Here is a 20,326-nt window from a genome sequence, read left to right on the forward strand (position 1 = left end):
CGTCACAGCGCCCCGCCCTGTGAGTGGACGGCAGGCGCGTCAATCACTCACGGACCCGCCCATCCCCGGCGCCGACGGCCGTCCAGTTGGTTTTGACGCCGGCGCCGTGACGTTGCGGGCCAGCGCGCGCGCTCGTGACGTGGACAGACCGTTGGGTTGAGGGTGGGAATGACGCGTGAACGTGCACGCCAGCGCGTGATGACGTCAGCGGACCGTCGAGTTGGGTTTTGAGGAGGAGGGGGCGAACGCACGCAGCCGCGTGATGACGTTTTGGGGCCGCGCCCGCGCACGCTGTGACGTACGCGTCCGTCGGGACCGCGCACGTTCCCGTCGTCGCGCGGAGCAAGCGGGTGACATGGAGATGGCGGAAGGTAAAGAAACCTCTTCCCTTCGGCCCGGCGTCGTGAGGAGGAGGGAGGGGGAATTCAAGGTCAGGGGAGAGACGTGTAGGAAGGAACTGCAGATGCTGGTTAACACCGAAGATAGACTCAAAATCGTGGAGTAAGTCAGCGGGCTAGGCAGCGAAACTTTACCCGTTCCTTCTCTCCAGAGATGCTGCCTGACCCGCTGAGTTACTCCAGCACTTTATCTATCTGCATATGAGAGACTGCAGGTCACTGACAGAATAAAAGGGAGTCGTGTTGCGTTTGATCATAGTTGTCGACTGGCTAAGAGGGGTTAGTGGGTCGAACGTGGTGGGGGGTGGAACTACATTTGGGTATCTTGGTCAGCATGGACGTGGGCCGAAGGGCCTGTTTCCATACTGCGTGACCCCTTGCAAGCTTTTTGCTCTGCAATGGTGGTTATGTCAGGGGTTATGGGGAGAAGGCTGGAGAATGGGGTTGAGATCAGCCATGATTGAATGGTGGAGTAGACTCGAGTGGCCAAATGGCCTAATTCTGCTCCTGTAACTCATGAACATGAATGGGTGGGTGAAGACCAATGTGCATACATACACACGCAGACCAACGTGATGGTTATCAAAATGGGAACTCAATCTTTTTAAGCAATTTTACATTGGTTGATGTAAAACAAATCTTACTTAGACTATCTAAAGACAGTGATATCTATAAGAGTAGTAGCTCAGGTCAAGCAAGGACAGTGGATGAACAGGGAAAGTAGATAAGAGGATATTTAGCTGGAGGGACCTTTGGTGCATGAAGGTGGGTCATGTAAGTTCCCTTATAGGCACTATTTATGATGATGCTACCATCACCACAGAACCTCAAACAGTGGGTAGGTGGAGACCTGACATGTCCCTGTGTTCAGAGGTGGCAACGTTGAGGCATATTTTGTCAGGATGTAAGACTAGACTTTCTCGGGGTCGGTATACTTGGCAGCATAACCAGGTCTTGAAGTGAATGGCTGCTGCAATTGAGAGGAGGAGAGCTTATTATTCCATAAGTAGTTAGATATTGTCATTAGCATAGGTGTGTATAAGCAGTTCAGAGCAGTACAGCTTTTGTTTTTTTGGTTGAACGTTTATAGCACAAGTACTTTGTATTTTAATTGTAATCATAAGACATCAGCACTAAAAACTGAACATGTTTGAAGAAAGGACTTGACCCGAAACATCACGTAGGGCTCTGTAGTTGGACAGAGCCCTAGTGAGACCACACCTGGAGTATTGTGTGCAGTTTTGGTCCCCTAATTTGAGGAAGGACATTCTTGCTATTGAGGGAGTGCAGCGTAGGTTTACAAGGTTAATTCCCGGGATGGCGGGATTGTCATATGCTGAGAGAATAGAGTAGCTGGGCTTGTACACTCTGGAGTTTAGAAGGATGAGAGGGGATCTCATTGAAACATATGAGATTGTTAAGGGCTTGGATACGCTAGAGGCAGGAAACATGTTCCCAATGTTGGGGGAGTCCAGAACCAGGGGCCACAGTTTAAGAATAAGGAGTAAGCCATTTAGAACAGAGACGAGGAAACACTTTTTCTCACAGAGAGTGGTGAGTCTGTGGAATTCTCTGCCTCAGAGGGCAGTGGAGGCGGGTTCTCTGAATGCTTTCAAGAGAGAGCTAGATAGGGCTCTTAAAAATAGCGGAGTCAGGGGATATGGGGAGAAGGCAGGAATGGGGTACTGATTGGGGATGATCAGCCCTGATCACATTAAATGGCGGTGCTGGCTCGAAGGGCTGAATGGCCTACTCCTGCACCTATTGTCTATTGACTATTATCACCCATTCCTTCTCTCCAGAGATGCTTCCTGTCCTGCTGAGTTACTCCAGCATTTTGTGTCTATCTTCGATGTGTAACCAGCATCTGCAGTTCCTTCCTATACAGACTTAGTAGCTATATAATACAAGTCAGTGCCACCCTTCACCTGTTTCTATGGATTACAACTGAATGTAAAATTGTGTATGCATTGGGCTAAGCAAAATGAGAAATGTACGCTGTAGTTTGGGAATTTCTGGCCAGTTAAGCGTGCAACTTAAGCCTGTGTCCTGATCGTGGAATTGTGTGTACCTGAGGCCATAGTGCAAAATAGCTTGAACTTTGTCTCTACTCCTCTCAAATACAATTCCAATTCCTTTTGTGCTGCAACAAAGAGGCTCACATCATCTTTCAAGATTAGTGGCAATTGAACTCCTGAACAATTGAAAGCTTAATTTAGTAATTTGATGGTAATCTCATTTTCTTTTTAAGAAGAAGTGCTGTAGTGTTTTCTAATCCACACTGTTGTCCTATAAAATCACCATGGAAAATTTTATTTAAGAAGGAACTGCAGATGCTGGAAAATCGAAGGTACACAAAAAAAGCTGGAGAAACTCTGCGGGTGCAGCAGCATCTATGGAGCGAAGGAAATAGTTTAAATTGTTAAACTAGAATAGAATTAAAATAGAAGGAAATAGTTTAAATTCCTTCGCTCCATAGATGCTGCTGCACCTGCTGAGTTTCTCCAGCTTTTTTTGTGTACCTATGAAAATTTTATTGTTGGATTTAGATCAAATGTTGACATGGTCAGTGAGTGTACATCACTGAAGAAGGGTCTGTCCCGCTGAGTTACTCCAGCTTTTTGTGTCTGTCTTTGGTTTAAACCAGCATCTGCAGTTCCTTCCTACACATTTCTGCTGCTTGACTGGCTGTTCTTCCAGTGTATTTGTTTCAGATTCTAGCATCCATGTATTTAGTATAGTTTAGAGATACAGCGCCCAAAAAGGCCCTTTGGACTACCAATTCCACACCAACCACCGATCCCCACTCGCTAGCACTATCCTGCACATTTCTTTAGCCCTGTTGAGGCTGGATTACTCCAGAAGATCTATATTCCTCACACTATCCCGTGCAATCTTGCCCATTAACTTCTCACAAGGTTTGAAATATATGTTTTTTTTAACCCTATCCTATCCCATCATTTGTGTTCCTGATATAGGGCATGTTCATCTGTATTATTTTAAATGTTATGGAGGTATGGTCGATTTTTATTCAAGAGTCTACAGTTATTGTGAATCTGGCAATATTTCCCATCATTTTCTACTTTGATTGTTTAAGATGTCAGAAGATCGTCTGAGTTGCACTGATCTCCGTTGGGGCAGAGAGCACTTCAGCCGCACCCACTCTCCTTGACAGGGAAATCGATGGGATCTACTTTCCGTGTTTTGATTGTTGACTAGTCACTCTCTTGCTGAAATTATGTGAATCTAGAAAAGTTTGTTGAAGTTGATTGAGTTCTGCAAGGGAATGATGCAGTCAGCAACTTAGAGATAATCTAAAGTGGTCAGAAAAGAATCATTTAATCATAATTTTCTTTTACCATTTAAAGGTGCACAATCTTTATTTTAAAAGGTAGATTAATTACTAATGGCGAAGCAAGGAATTACAGATGGTGGAATCTTGAGCAAAACAAAAAGTGCAGGAGTAACTCAGCGGGTCAGGCAGTATCTGTGGACGACATGGATCAGTGACATTTTGGATTGGAACTGTTCTTCAGTGTAATATTGTTTGGGAAGGAAGAAAACCGAAAATTACATTGACACCAAAATCATCTCATAGAAACAATGTATTGGAAGTAATCATTGGAGTTTTAGTTTTACTATTCGTATTTTGCCAAACTCCTTAAGGCAATGCGGGGCTTTGATTTAGACGACAAATTCAAAGCCTTGGATTACCCCATTCCATATTCCTTTATACAAACCTTTATATCGTTGAATTATAAAAATTCTGTTATGACAGTCGCTATCTTGTACATTGGCAAATTGTCAGCTGAACATCAAGATACAAGGTAGACAAAAGTGCTGGAGAAACTGAGCGGGTACGGCAGCATCTATGGAGCGAAGGAAATAGGCAACATTTTGGGCCGAAACCCTTCTTCAGCCCGAAACGTTGCCTATTTCCTTCACTCCATAGATGCTGCCGCACCCGCTCAGTTTCTCCAGCACTTTTGTCTACCTTCGATTTTCCAGCTTCTGCAGTTCCTTCTTAAACATCAAGATACAACATTAGGTTCTACACTACATATTTAATGAATATATTGGGATATAGATCTATGCAAGTTTTCACTGAGAAGAGGGAGATTCCTTAGTTAAAGTGTGGCACTTTATGCCTGGGGCTAAATGTTTGTAAGACACTGGAATTATTGCAGACAGTTTGTCATGCAAACTGGACTGTCTTGATTGTTTAGGTTTCTGCAATCTTTAAAGACTTTACTTTTTTTTGCAAAGATAATCTGGCTTCTGTTGGTCATATTCTGCTGGTTCTATCTGGCAAAGGAGGAGTAGGAAAAAGCACCATAACAACAGAATTGGCCCTGGCGTTGAGGCATGCAGGGAAGAAGGTAAGGAAAAATAGCATGTTCATTTGTTTGCGTTCTTCCCCCCCCCCTTTCTCCCCCCCCCCTTTCTCCCCTTCCCCCCCTTTTTCCTCCCTCCCCCCCTTTTCTCCTCCCTCCCCTGGACCGCGACCTGGAGCTCCCGTTGCAACAGCTGCGTCCGCTGGACTGGAGGGCGGCAGCTTCGACCACCCCCGGGCCGCGGCGCTTGAACCGCGGGACTGATACCATCGCCCGGTGGGGTATCGCCTCAGCGCAGAGGGAGAAGAGGAGGGAAGACACAGTAACTCTAATGGCCGGTTCTCACGGTGCGACCTGAGGCAAGATGTCACAAGAGTGAAGTGGTCGTGGTCCAGCACGAGTTCCGCACGATATAACGGGGGGTAGATAAAGAGTTCCCACGGTACACGGCAATTCTGTCATTTGTGCGAGTGACTTGTCCGTCTCCCGATCTTTCCCGTTAATCGTGAATGAACATCGTGGACTGTAGTGTAGTTAATCACGTGGCACAAATGATGTCACTTTTTTTCACACACTATATAAATATCCTCCGTTCGTAGAATTGGCTCATTTGCAGACATGCCTATACAAAGTTGGTTCGAGTACAGGCTGGTTGTTATTTTCATTGACGCGCTGTATGCATTAGCGCAACATGTGCATCGAAAACGCTTGCGTGAAGGCAGAAGGGTGAGATTAATTAAAAAGAGAATTAAGAGGAAGTCTCACTGGGTTAAGCCCATGTTTCAACGGAGACCTCAATTTGGACAATATGAGCAACTGCTTAATGTGCAGTGCGAAGAGGATAAAAGTGCATTCAAAAACTTTGTCAGAATTTCACCCGAGCTCTTTAATGAGTTAAAGAATAATTTGGGACCTCTGCTGAAGAAGACTGACACTGTAATGAGAAAGGCACTGGAACCAGGGTTGCGCATAGCAATCACCCTCCGCTACTTGGCCTCAGGCGATTCTTATAAAAGTCTATCTTACAACTTTCTTGTCGCCACCAACAGCATCTGTGGTATTGTCCGAGAAACCTGTGAGGCGATCATCCAATTTTATTCAGCTGAAGTGATGGAATGCCCTCAGTACACCAGATGCATGGAAGAGAGTTGCACTGGGGTTTGAAAACAGGTGGAACTTTGCTCACACATGTGGGGCTTTGGATGGCAAGCATGTGGTAATTCGTAAACCACCCGGAGGTGGCTCAAATTATTTCAATTACAAGAAATTCCACTCAATTGTACTCATGGCGGTGGTTGATTATAACTACAACTTCCTGTATGTGGATGTGGGCACACCTGGAAGTGTTGGTGATGGCCGGATTTGGAAAGAAACCTGGCTTGGAAAGAAAATGGAAGGTGGAACAGCAGGCATGCCTGATCCAGAACCTCTGTCAGGAGAAGACAGCCCGGACATCCCATATGCGATGGTTGCTGATGAAGCCTTTGCACTACGGCCCTGGATTATGAAGCCATATCCACATAGGAATCTAACTAGGGAACAGAGGATCTTCAATTACAGGCTGTCAAGGGCCAGGAGGGTAGTAGAAAATTATTTTGGCATTTGGCAAACAGATTTAGATGCTTGCTCAAGACAATGGAGCAGAGGCCCAAGAATGTGGAGAGTATAGTATATGCAGCATGTGTTCTGCACAACCTGATCCGAATGAGAGGTGCAGCTGCTGGATCAGCAACATCCATCCAGGACGGTGAAATAGTGGACAGTGACACAGGGGAAGTAACACTAGGTGCTTGGAGAAGTGGTGCGAACAAGTTGAAAATGGTCTCACTGCAGCGTTTGAAAGGTAACTCGGGCACATCCAGTGTGAAAGAGCAAAGAGACCATCTCTGCGCTTACTACAATTCACAATTGGGGAGTGTGCCGTGGCAGGACAGTTATATTGATGGGTAGCCGACCACAGGAACACTACTGCATGTTATAAGCTGACTTCCTAGTGTTGTCCTCTGAAAAGTGCTTCCTATAAGATGTTCGTCCGCAAAACCTGCCGTTTAGAACATTGCATTGTCCCTTTAAATGCCTGAGTTCACGCTTGTAGCGGAGGTTGATGGATATAATGTGTTTTAAATAATCTCGCGTGCCTCATTTGTTGTATTTCGTGTTTGCGAGGCCCTTTTACAGACAAATGTTTTGTGTGATGCATCTCCTCTCAATATGTGACAGAATTCGTCTTCTTATATTGTCAAATAGGAATAAAGACTTTGTATCACATTTACCGTGCTGATTGTCTTATTTCATTTTCTACCAAGAGGTGAAGAACACGTTTAAATAGCTGAACATTTCAGGGTCCTGCACACTCAAAAATGTAAATGAGTGAAAATGTGATTATATCACCTCCATTAAGGTATTTTGTGTTTCAGCATGAGAGGGATTCTAACATTAGAGACATTCATCTTGTAGTGATGTATTAATGACGATTTGCAGACATCAAGCTGATAGTAAAAAATAAATTTATTTAGCAGTGAGGTAAACAAGCAATGACAATCAAAATGCTGAGGTAAAAGCTTTATCACACTTCAGGATATAATAAAATGTGGAGCCACCAACAGAAAAAAAAAATGTACAAGAGTAAAGGATCACCCTCTCCCTGCTCCAAGGAGCCCACAGGCAGTGGTATCTCTGGCATCTCCTCTTGCCTCTCCACCTGTCTCTCTTGCTGAGTTTCCTCCTCATTTACCTGCATGGCTAAAAACTTTCTGACTTTCTTTGACCCCTTTCTTTGCGCTTTTCTGAGAGGCATCTCTGCAAGTCTTTTTACTGTGAAAAAGATACTCAAACAATGACAATTAGGTGGGACGTCCTCGATGGACACATGGTCCATTGGCGATATTGAGACCACATTTTTTACTCGCCTTATGTCCCTTCTGTCAAGCTTCCGGGTTTACCGTTCGCAGGAGTTCCCACGGTACCCGCAAGAGTCATTACGGATATCGCACGGATATCGCACTGGCATCTGCGTTCATACAATGTTGCAACGCTGCTCAAGTCACTCTTGGAGAAATTCAGAAATTTTAGAATTTTCTCCCGACCTTACAAAGTTACACGACTACCTGCCGTTAGCGCCACGGAGGTCCTCGGTGGTCCACGAATGCCGTACTGCTATCGCAGAAGGTTCCCACGATGTTAAACTCTTGTTAAGTCTTGCTTCAGGTCGCACCGTGAGAAAGCCCTTTAAGACTTTTGCCTCCATCACAGTGAGGAGGTGTTTGGTGAACTCACTGTGGTGGATGTTAATTTGTGTTTATTGTGTTGTTATTATTACATGTATGGCTGCAGGCAACAGCATTTCGTTCAGACCGAAAGGTCTGAATGACAATAAAGGAAATCTAATCTAATCTAATCTAATCTCCATATCTCATCCCTCACCCATTCTATCTTGATCTTAAAGTTTAATGTATTTTTGCTTCATGGTTCTGACGAAGGATCGCTGACCTGAAACATTAACTCTGTTTCTCTTTCCATTGATGTTGCCTGACTTGTTAAGTGTTTACAGCATTTTCTTTTTATGTCTAATTGTATGTTATTTGTATGCTTTCTTTTAAAATTAAATTGCACCCTTTTTGTGAGATTTCATGTCTCCATGCCCTCTCCATGAACCAACCTAAATGTTGATTCTTAGAATGTAGTTACTTTAAATTTCTTATATGTCGATACTTTTTTAAGATTTGCAATTGAGAGCATTTTTACAGAGCTAAAAACAGTCATAATACCATGTCTTAAGTTGATCAGTTGATTAAGTGTCAGTAAAAGGTAACTTTCAAAAATCTTTTTACTGGATCGCACACATGTGAAATTAGGGGAATTCCAAAGCTTTTTTAGGGAAACTACTTCCTATTGCCAGATGGTTCTAGAACAGGTTTAAAATTTAGAGCAAGAGATAACAAGGGACAATATATGAAAAATATTTATACTCCGAAAGTCTTATAATTGATGGAAACAGAATGAAGGGAATAGGGTTGTTCTACAAAGATTCAGTATCGACTCGATAGGCTGAATGGCCAATGCCATGAAAGTTCTATTTTGCTCAGCTTTTGAATATATTCAATCAAATATAAATAATTGAATGCTATGGGAATTAGAGGATATTGGGATATCTGGGAAGGTCAAGTTGAGGTAGAAGGCTAATCTGTACCTAAGATAGACACAAAGTGCAGGAGTAACTCAGCAGGTCAGGCAGCATATCTGAAGAAAAAGGATGGGCGATGTTTCGGGTCGGGATTCATCTTCAGACCCAAATTACTCAGAGGTAATCTGTACCTTATTGAATGATGGAATATGCTTAAATAATGTGTGTGGTCCTCTCCTCTTTTTATTCTTTATTCTATAGCCAGTTGGCAGCCAACTGGTTCTCAAAAATGTATTTGTGATGCTCTTGAACAATCTGCCAGTGCATAAGCAAAACTACTGCACATCTCATGACCAGTTTGATTGAAACAAGGACTTCACTGTTGAACAGTGCATTTAAGGCTACTCTTTGTTCCAGGATTCCACTGTGCGACTGGATAGTTTTCTGACATGAAATACTTCCAGATGACTGAAGCCAAGTCATTTAAAAAAAAAATGTTGGTAGATTAGATCTAATTATTTATATAAGTTTCCATTTTCTTTTCTTTGGTGATGGGAGGAGGGAGGCACAACTGCCGTCTTTTTATTCTGAGCCAGATCTGAATCAGAAACAGTTTTTAACCAGAAATCTTGCATAAACTTACAACCTGAAATCTTTAGTTTAATTAATCAGTGTTTCCAAGTTCTCTCAGTTTCTCATTTAAATTTTGTTGATTGTGTTTTATTGTAGGTTGGAATTCTGGACATTGATCTATGTGGTCCCAGCATCCCGCGGATGCTGAATGTTCTCCATAGTGCCGTGCACCAATGTGATGCTGGATGGGTACCAGTTTACGTAGACAGCGATAAAACAATGTGCTTGATGTCAATAGGCTTTCTCTTGGAGAGTCCAGATGATGCTGTGATTTGGAGAGGGCCAAAGAAAACAGGTGATCTCGTATTACTTTGCAACATAACAAAACAATCTTGGTCTGTGGCCCAGTAATCAATGATTACTTAGAAGTGATTTATACCTGTTTGGAACTTTCCCTCAGCAAGTTGATACCATGCTGAGTGGAAGCTGTCAGACCAGCGACACAGCTGGCAGAGCCACTGCCTCACAGCGCCAGAGACCCAACTTCAATCCTAACCATGTGTGCTATCTGTGTGGAACTTGCATGTTTTTCCTTTGACCGTGTGGGTTTTCACCAGGTGCTCCGGTTCCCCACACATCTCATTGCCCCTTGTGGTAGATGAATGGTAGAATCTGGAGGAAATTGATGTAAATCTGGAAACAATAAAGTTGTATTAGATTAGTGCAGGATTAAAGGGGTGATTGATGGTCAGCGTGGACTCGGTTGGCCAAATGGGCTTGTTTCCATGCTGTATACATCTACGGCTATGACCATTTTGATCAGTACACCATTGATTTTGATTAGAAATTAATCATACCAAGTAGTAATACAGGACCACCTCCGATTTTCCGGCAACTGGTGATCCGGCAGCTTTTATCTGGACAGAATTACACCCCCCCCCCCCCCCCGTGGTCCCCTTGAAAACGTGTCTCTTAGGCCAGATAAGGCAGCCAATCGTCAGGTTGAATTTGCCCCCTTCAGTCAGGGCTCTGGAACTCTGACCTCACCGGAGCTGGCAGATCTGTTCCCATAGCCGACTTTACGGGCCGGTATCTCAGCCCACGAAGGACGTAGCCTCTGCGGGGCCGGCAAAACAGATAATCCCCCAAGGCTCTGGTATCAAGGATGCTGGAAAATCGGTGGTGGACCTGTGTCATGAAATGACTGGAATAGAATTCAATCAAGGATCTCAATACTTGGAATTCAATCAAAGCATCTCTTCAAACTGACATTTCCATTATTAGATGTTTAAATGAGAGATCTGCAGTTGCACTTCAAACGTAGCACTTAAGAGTATTCAGTCTGTAAAGGATTAATTCATAACTTTACTTTTCTGACCGAGAGCCAGCAATTCATAAATGCTTGCCAGCTCACAAATTGTGTTCAAGAGCAAGTAACCCTTTATAGATCTTGTGTTCTGTACAGACATAAAATTATCCAAGTTTAATGAAGCTGTAACTCAGTAACGCAATGCATAATGAATTGTTTGCTATTATGATCTTATTACAAAATTGCAACATATTAAAATTTATTATGAGAAATGCAGAGAAATATTGAAATTCTGTAGACACAAGTGACTGCAGACACTGAAGCCTGGTGCAAAACACTGGAGGAACTCAGCAGGACTTTATTGATCTCATTGACACACCTCATATGCCTCAGTGGTACGGTGGTATGTGATTACCTCTCTCAGCTCCTGCGACCCACATTCGATTCTGCTACCAGCTGTTTTCTCCCACATCATGAAGGGCAACAACACAGTGGTGCCGTTGGTAGAACTGCTGCCTCACAGCACCGTAGTCCCGGGTTCCATCCTGACCTCGTGTGCTGCCTGTGTGGAGTTTGCACGTTGTCTCAATGACCGTGTGGTTTTGCTCCGGTTTCCTCATACATCCCAATGATGTGCGGGTTTGCAGATTAATTGAACTATGTAAATTGCCTCTGAAGTGTAGGGAATGGGGCAGAAAGTTGGATAAATCAGAACTATAATGATCAATGTTCAGCCTGGACTTGATGAGCCAAGCGGCCTGTTCTATGCTATATCTTTAAACTTTAAAACTTTAAACAAAGATGTGAGAGTTGTTAAATTAATTGGCTCCTAGTGTATGTGGGTGGAAGGAGAATGGGTGGTGTTAATGGGCCTGTGTGAGAAGGTTACAAGAAAATATTTGGAAATGGGATTACTTGGAAATAATTGGGAAATGGGATTACTTGGAAATAATTGGGAAATGGGATTGCTCGAGAGCTGATGGGCGAATGGTCTCCTGCATTGTAATAGAATGTGAAATGGTTGGAAGATTAATGCTGGATAGAACATAGGACTAATAGAGCTGCTTTGAATGTCCTCTAAATGTATAAATAATTGTGTGATTGTTCCATTTAGCTCTTATCAAGCAATTTATTTCGGATGTGGCATGGGGCGAACTTGACTATCTGATTGTAGACACTCCTCCTGGAACCTCTGATGAACATATCTCGGTGGTGGAGGCCCTTCGCCAGCATAAACCTGATGGAGCTCTCTTGGTTACGACACCTCAGGTGAATTTATTAAGGGATTTAACCATTCTCTTTCACAAGCTGTTTCTCCTCTTTGAGCTAGATTAGGATCAGGTTAGTCAGGATCAAACCCGGGTCTCTGGCACAGTAAGGTAGCAACTCTACCACTGTGCCGCCCCAGATAAACCAAAAACGGCTGCATTATAGTCAAAATTAGTTTTCCACTGTAGTGCGAATAACATGGAAATGTAGCATTTTCTAGTTTGAAGCTAAATGCTTGTTTCAGAAATATCCTAATTTCTTCTTTATTCTGGGGTTTTCCTATGTCTTTCTCTAATTTATGCAATTAAACTTCTATTATATACTGAAGTGACATAATGCAATGGAGTTTCATCTTCATCGGTGATTATGACTGAGGAATTTGGGACTTTTCCGAGTATCACTGTAATCGGGTGTATTTGTTAAATGGAATTCACCAGGTGCTCAGCACATCCTTGGTTCCAGTTTTTGCTGAAACTGCCCTCTAGTGTCATCAATGATTATTATAACAATTCCACAAAGCTGGTGCTGTTTCGAAAAAGGCATCATGTGCTGGAGTAAGACAGCACGTCAGGCAGCATAACTGGAGAACATGGATAGGTGACTCAATATGTCACCTATCCCAATTTCATCCTATTTAAGACTACAGTATTGGATTTACTACCTTTCATTTGATAAAATCAGTTCCACTCATATCTGGTCTTGCAATTCAATCTATTCAGAGCAAACATTCAATTTCTGTTTTTCCTTTCTCTCCAGTAACTGTTTTTGTAGGAAGTGAAGTTATTTTACCCAGTATTGAAAGGCTCATTCCCTTCAATTTACCCTCGTCAGAGGGGGAGGGGGAGGGGGAGGGGGAGGTTTGCTACAAGCGGTGCATGGTAGTAGATAGTTCTCAGTGACGAACTTTATCGGTGCCAAAACATGGCAACGCTTGTGTGCTGTCTAGGTGAGGTCAACTACATGATTGTATACAAAACAAAGCATTTCATTGTACCTAGATACATGTGACAGTAAAATATAATTGAATCATGACATGGTGTGGAATATCATTTCAATTTCCTCCATTAAGGGCTGTGACAATTGACATTGAGATCAAGTCTCCCAATTCAACGTTGTTTCTATTCCTAATTTTCATGAATTCAAAATTGGTGCTGCTAAATTGACCCCAGAAATGAACCTACCCTTTTCTGCCCCTTAGAAATAATGCACATTTTTTATTCCACGCTTATGTGCCTTTGTTATTATAATTTTAGTACATATCTCATAGTTTGATAAATCTAACCTAACATGTACTCCTCAGGCATTACCTCTCAGCTTTAAATATGCCTCATTAGACTCTCTATAACACATACCTTTTCCACCATAGTTTCATTCCTTAGTTTGTTTATTCACAGAATCCTAAAGCAATGAAATCCCTCTTCTACTAAAAACTGGACACTTCCAATTGGAAAGATTGGTGCCAATTAATCATGAACTGTTTTTTTTTAACCTAGCTCATTTGTTTGGGAAAAAAACATTCTGTTCATCCTGTATTGTGATTCAATAACCAGCGATAAATCTGTATTTATCATGTGGTTTATTCATATCAGTTTTTTGGTGATGAATTTTGACCAAAAAGAATGTTTTATTTTATGTGCAAAACTATATATTACCATGTTATGCAGTTTCTAAGTGTTTCTTTTTCATTAACAGGCAGTGTCCATAGGAGATGTAAGAAGGGAACTGACATTCTGCAAGAAAACTGGCTTACCTGTCATAGGAATAATTGAAAACATGAGTGGCTTTGTCTGCCCAAACTGTTCTGTGAGTATGAACTCAAATTGGAACTGTGGGTTTATTATTCCACATTGATCAAGTTTTGTGATCTTGTATGTTGAATAATGATGATGGCCTGAATTTTGCAGTGAGCAGCAAGGAACAAACAAAGCTGACCGAGGAGTTAACAAATTCTGTATTGTGGATTTCTCTTTGCTAATATTTACAGCTAGTCATTGCTTTAACAGAATCTTTGGTATCCTGCATCAGTGCTGCCATATGGTTGAACAACCATATGTGTCATGTTACAGTAATTTTCTTCGACTGAAGGAAAAGCAACATTTTTTTTTACTACTGTGATAGTTTAAACATTTTACAGAATGCAAAATAAAGACAAAACCTATAGGGTTCAAATGGTAGCTTAAATATCACAAGGTTTGAAAAAAAACATTTTAAAATGTGTTACCTTCTAATATGTTCATGAAGGAATTCCAACCCCATAAACATTATGTTTTAGGACCAAAGTTTGTCACACACTAATAATGGCCTTGAACCACTTTTTAAAAATTGGTTAAAGCTTGTGCAATAAATGATTACAGTTTGAAGATGCCTTCCATCAAGAATAGTTTGTGAAAGCCAGACAATTTCTTCCTTTCAATTGATTATCCTTAATTGCTTTAGGGAAGGAAGGAAAACAATGACTGTCTGGGAAGAGTGTTGAGTTAATGACACAATTTTCTAGTTAGATTATGAAACGTGTAGAAATCCCCAATATGCTCTTTACATCACGATGCAGAGATGACATATGTTGATAATTTTATTGCTCTTTCATGGCTTGTAAAGGGACATTGTTTAGTTGCTTCAGATTCTTGACTGAATAACTAATTACTTTTCAGGAATGCACGAATGTATTTTCCAGAGGAGGTGGAGAAGCACTTGCTGAGCAGTCTGGGGTCCCCTTTCTAGGTGAGCCTCCAAAAGTGAACTTTAGACTCTAATCTCTTGTCTATTAATCTCCTCCAATTATCTTGATAATATGTATGTAAAAATAGATTTCTTTGCAAATAAGATCCATTTTAAGAACTTTGCAATTAAATCATGTCAGAATTTCTATTGATTTAAGGAATAACATTGAGAGAGATACATTTTGTAATTGATACGATTTTCTGTCTTATTTTCTTAGTTATTTTGGCCTATTAAGTCTCTGCCGGTTCTCAGAGCAACCCCTGCTTATTTCCCCTGTAACCTATTCTCTTCTGCATACTCAGCAACTGAACCCCTGTCCTCCCAAACATGGTCACAGGGAGAATCCAAGGTCAAGATTGAACCAAGGTTAGACACAAAATGCTGGAGTAACTCAGTGGAACAGGCAGCATCTCTGGAGAGAAAGAACGGATGATGTTTCGGGTCGAAACCTTCCTTCAGTCTGAAGAAGGGTCTCAACCCAAAGCATCACCCGTTCCTTCTCCAGAGATGCTGCCTGTCCCACTGAGTTACTCCAGCATTTTGTGTCTACCTTTGATTTAAACCAGCATCTGCAGCTCTTTCTTACACATTGAACCAAGGGTGCTGGAGCTCTGTGACTTGAGATCCATATGTCATACCTGTTTAATAGTTATAGAGTCATAAAGTCATACTGCCGGGAAACACAGCCCTTTGGCCAAACGTCCCATTTAAGCTTGTCCCATTTACTCACATTTGATCCATTAGAATAAAAGGACAAACCTTTAGAAAGGAGATGAGGATTTCTTTAGCCAGAGGGTGGTGAATCTGTGGAATTCATTGCCACTAATGGCTATGGAGGCCTAGTCATTGGGTATTTTTAAAGCAGAGATTGGCAAGTTCTTGATTAGTAAGGTTGTCAAAGGTCACGGGGGAAAAAGACAGGAGAATGGAGTTGAGAGGGGAAGATAGATCAGCCACGATGGAATGGTGGGATAGACTTGATGGGCCAAATTGCCTAATTCTACACCAATGACTAATGAATTTATGAACATATTCTTCCAAACCTTTTCTATCCATGTACCTGTCCAAATGTCTTTTAAAATTGTTATTGTACCTGCCTCAAACACTTTATTTGATAGCTTTTTCCATATACTGTACCCACCACCCTCTGCATGAGAAGGTTTCTCCTGGAGGTTCCAATTAAACATTGCCCCTCTCACCTTAAACCTATGCCCTCATGTTCTGGACATCCCTACCCTGGGGAAAGAATATGGTTGTTCACTTTATCTGTGCCTCTCATGGTTTTGAACACCCCTTTGGTCATTCCTCGGCCCCCCCATGCTCCAGTGAAAAAAAGTCAGAGCCCATCCAGCCCATCCTTACAACTCAAGCCCTGGAGACCTGGTAACATCCCAATTAATTTTTTAATGCCCAATGACATCCTTCCTATAGCAGGGTGACAAAACTGCATAATACTCAAAATGTAGGTGTGTTCTACAACTGTAACATGATGTCCCAACTCCTGTACTCAATAGCTTTACCAATGAAGGCAAGTGTGCCAAACACCATCTTTCCCACCCTGTCTATCTATACAATTACTTCCAGGGAACTGTGTATCTATCCCTCTAGGACTCTGCCTTGCCATCCTTTCCAGGATCCTATGATTTACTGTTTAAATTCTGCCCTGGTTTGACTTAACATTCAGACAGGTACATGGATAGGAAAGGTTTAGAGGGATATGAGGCGAACGCAGGCAGTTGGGGACTGGTGCTGATGGGGCTCCTTGGTCGGCATAGCAAGCCGGGCTGAGGGGGCCTGTTTTCGTGCTGTATGACTCTAAGACTAATCCCTTGTAATGATCTGGTTAACTGCAACGATCACTCTTATGCTCTAAATTTCCAGATCTAAGTTGCACCATGTGCTCCACTCACAGAAATGGGAAAACCAAACAGAATGTTGTCTAATTATTACAACACAGAACAGTACAGCTCAAGAACAGGCCCATCAGCCCACTATGTGTCAAGTATGATGCCAAGGCCAACTATTATCTGCCCACACATAATCCACACATAATCTGTTTCCTGCATATCCATATGCCTATCCAAAAGTCTCTTAAACGCCACTATCACATCTGCCTCAATCACCACCCCAAGCAGCATGTTACAGGCACTCGCCACGATTGGTGTGTTTAAAAACAAATTGTGCTGCACATCTCCTTTAAATGTATCACCATGAAGCTATTCGTATTTGAATTTCGTATCCTAGGTAAAAGGTTCTGACTGTCTATCCTCTCTATGCCTCCATAATTTTATATACTTTTATCAAGTTCCCCTGCAATCTCCAGCGTTCCAGAGAAAGCTATCAGAACTCGGCGGGTCAGACTGCATCGTGCAGTCTCTTGTGTTTCTGTTGCTTTTTCTTTTTCACTCCAGCAACCATTCAGAAGTTTCAGTCAGAATAGGACTGAGACGGACAAATGCAGAGATGAGAGAAATTGCAGGGAAATTCAAAGCTTTTAATGGAAACAGACATTAAAAAAAAATATGGACATAATCACAGGAAGACCTAGTGAGTTCAGATTTGTGCGGGCAGCTCCCGGGATGTTCAAACCCATTAATTTTAAGTTTAATTTTGAAGTTGGAGAGTCTATGCCCTCTCCTCATTTGCAGCTATTCTCATGGTCAATAGCAATGTCTGTATGCGTTGCTTTATTGAAGAAATTGAATTTGATTTAATGTATGTCTTCTTATTCTTAAAATATCAATGTATATATTTTCTTCTTCTCAGGGCGTGTTCCTCTCGATCCACAACTGACGCAGAGTCTGGAAGATGGTCGAGATTTTATCCAAGCCTTTCCAAAGAGCGCAGCCTTTGATGCCATTAATAAAATAATGGCAAAGATTTTAAACAATGATAATGAATTTTCTGCACACAACACATGAATACACAAAGAACTGTAGATGCTGGTTTACTAAAAAAAAGACACAAAGTGCTGGAGTAACCAAGCAGATTAGGCAGCATCTCTGGAGATCATGAATAGGTGACGTTTTAGGTCAGGACCCTTCATCATACTTCAGTGGAGTCTGAAGAAATATCCCAATCTGAAACGTCACCTATCTATGTTCTCCATATAAACTACCTGACCCACTGAGTTACTCCAGCACTTTGTGTCTTTACATGAACCTAGAAACGAATCTGTCATTTAAGCTTTCAAGCTTGTTCTACAGTTCAGTGAAACTATCGCTGACTTGAGAGCTAATGTCTTTGCCCAAAATCTCGTGATAATAATCTCATGATAATGTATCAAAATCTGTCACGGCATTTAAAATCAATAATTGACTTGGCGCCAGTTGGCATTTGTGGAGGAGGATTTTGTACCTCCATAATATTTTGAGTGGAGAAGGATATCTTAACACTCGAAAGAACTGCCTTAATTTTCTAGACTGTGTCCCTGACTCTTAAGTCACCAGAAATAGTTTTTGTCTGTCTACATCGGTCAATTCCCCAATAATATCTTGAAAACAATCATGTTTTCTCATCATTCTTAACTTCCAGGGAATACAATCATTCCTTACTAGCAATAAATATCAAATATTATTCTTTGTAAAAATTTTATTGGATAGCACGAATGGAGGATTGGAGAGCAGAAGCATTTGGATTCCTTGGGATGTGGTAACATTCCTGGGATATAGCAATATGATGATGAATATTTATTCCAGAAATGGAAATATGTTTTATAAATACTGGAACACAAATATCTTTGTAATGCTGACTGAAAATGTATATTAAAAAATAAATGCTGTGCTGTGCACCCAGTTAATTTTATGAATATGCTTGAAGATCTGTAACTTGAGCTTTGTGGTAAAGACTACAAGACATTCTGTTCTAGGTGCTAACATAAGTGCACGAGGCTTAGCTGTGTTGCCCTAAGAGAGGCTAAATCTGGGAGTTATCTGCTTGCGCAGAATTGGCCTGATATTTTTAACATCAGGTGTATCACGTAGAACAGTGGTTCACCATTTGAACTTTTTCAAAATGGCATTTTTAAATTGATATAAACGTCAGGCATTAAAGTTATATGGCAATTGATTTCTAATTACAGGCGCTCCCTGACATACATAATAGGTGACATAACGTAATCTCTCACATAAGCAATTCTTTAAGCCCACTGGTTTATTTCCCAGTTGTGTGCCTTGGAGGTCTCTGTAGCAGCACGCTACTGCACATGCAGCCGTTTCCGCATGCCAGTCTTGTGAATGCTCGTATGTGGTCTCCACGTTGGAGCTTCCCCAGTGATCTCTGTGTCGGAGCTCCCATCGTGGTCTCTACGTCGGAGCTCTTCCCACCCCTTGGTCTTGCACTGGGACAACACAGTACAAATAGTAAATTTACGCGTAAGCTGTACCACTCCCATTTCGACTTGCGTAACATGACTTGCGCAAGGGTCCACGAGACGTAACTCTTAAGTTGAGGAGCATCCGTAATAGGCTTTCAAGTTAGATTTAATATCACTTTCTATATTCAAAACTTTCCTTGATTGAAGCATATGTAAAAATAGCATGTTATTTGGTAGACTACATTGTACATATCTCTTATTAAAAAATAATAAGATCCCACCACTGACCACATCTTCCCATCTCCTCCCCTTTCTGCTTTCCGCAGAGACCGCTCCCTCCGTAACTCCCTGGTCAATTCATCCCTTCCCACCCAAATCACCCCCTCTCCTGGTACAGGAAATGCTACACTTGTCGCTTTACCTCCTCCCTCGACACCATCCAAGGACCCAAGCAGGCTTTCCAAGTGAGGCAATATATGATTACAATCGAGCCATTTACAGTGTATCAATATGTGATAAGGGAATAATATTTAGTGCAAGGTAAAGCCAGCAAAGTCCAATCAAGGATAGTCCAAGGGTCACCAATGAGATTGATGGTAGTTCAGGACTGTTCTCTGGATGTGGTAGGATGATTCAGTTGCCTGATAACAGCTGGGAAGAAACTCCCTGAATCTGGAGGTGTGTGTTTATACACTTCTATACCTTTGCCTGATGGGAGAAGAGGGAGAGGGAAAGGCCAGGGTGCGACTCGTCCTTGATTATGCTACTGGCCTTGCCAAGGCAGCGTGAGGTATAAATTGACTCAATGGAAGGGACTTTGGTTTGTATAATGGTCTGGGCTGCATCTACAATTTGCTGCAATTTCTTGCGGTCTTGGATGGAGCTGTTCCCAAACCATGCTGTAATGCATCCTGATAAAATGCTTTCTATGGTGCACCTGTAGAATCGACGGTGATGGAATTGAATTGAAGATGTAGCTACTATGGTGTCATATTCTCTGAATGACTGATTAGGATTTGAAGGTTGAGTTCCAGTTATGGCTCATTTGCAACTCTGGTTTCATTTGAAGGAATATTTTGCTGCACTTACGCTAATGTATTTGAAAGTGAAGTTTAATTTATTTTAGAGATACAGTGCAGAAACAAGCCCTTCAGCCCACCAAGTCCATACCGACCAGTGATCCCTGTGCACTAGCATTATCCAACACATTAAGGACAATTTACAATTTTTACCAATGTCAAACCTGTATGTGTTTGGAGTGCGGGAGGAAACCCACGTAGTCAC

The 20,326-nt window shown here is 41.9% G+C and overlaps 1 protein-coding gene across 2 annotated transcripts; it reads left to right on the top strand.

The window, feature by feature from the left end:
* Positions 1–281: 281 nt before the first annotated feature.
* On the top strand, positions 282–18,531 carry nubp2 (nucleotide binding protein 2). 2 transcript variants are annotated; one of them, XM_033040458.1, is made up of 7 exons: positions 282–371; positions 4,665–4,777; positions 9,585–9,783; positions 11,852–12,006; positions 13,699–13,809; positions 14,658–14,727; positions 17,494–18,531. In XM_033040458.1, exons 1-7 carry the CDS (start codon positions 356–358, stop codon positions 17,646–17,648), a joined length of 819 nt encoding a protein of 272 aa, XP_032896349.1. In that variant the 5' UTR covers positions 282–355; the 3' UTR covers positions 17,649–18,531. The 2 variants fall into 2 exon arrangements, with proteins under 2 accessions (XP_032896349.1, XP_032896350.1); XM_033040459.1 differs by having other exon boundaries at positions 338–430.
* Positions 18,532–20,326: the final 1,795 nt, after the last annotated feature.

The sequence above is a fragment of the Amblyraja radiata genome, chromosome 22, assembly GCF_010909765.2.
Source record: "Amblyraja radiata isolate CabotCenter1 chromosome 22, sAmbRad1.1.pri, whole genome shotgun sequence".
Taxonomy (NCBI): Eukaryota; Metazoa; Chordata; class Chondrichthyes; order Rajiformes; family Rajidae; genus Amblyraja; species Amblyraja radiata.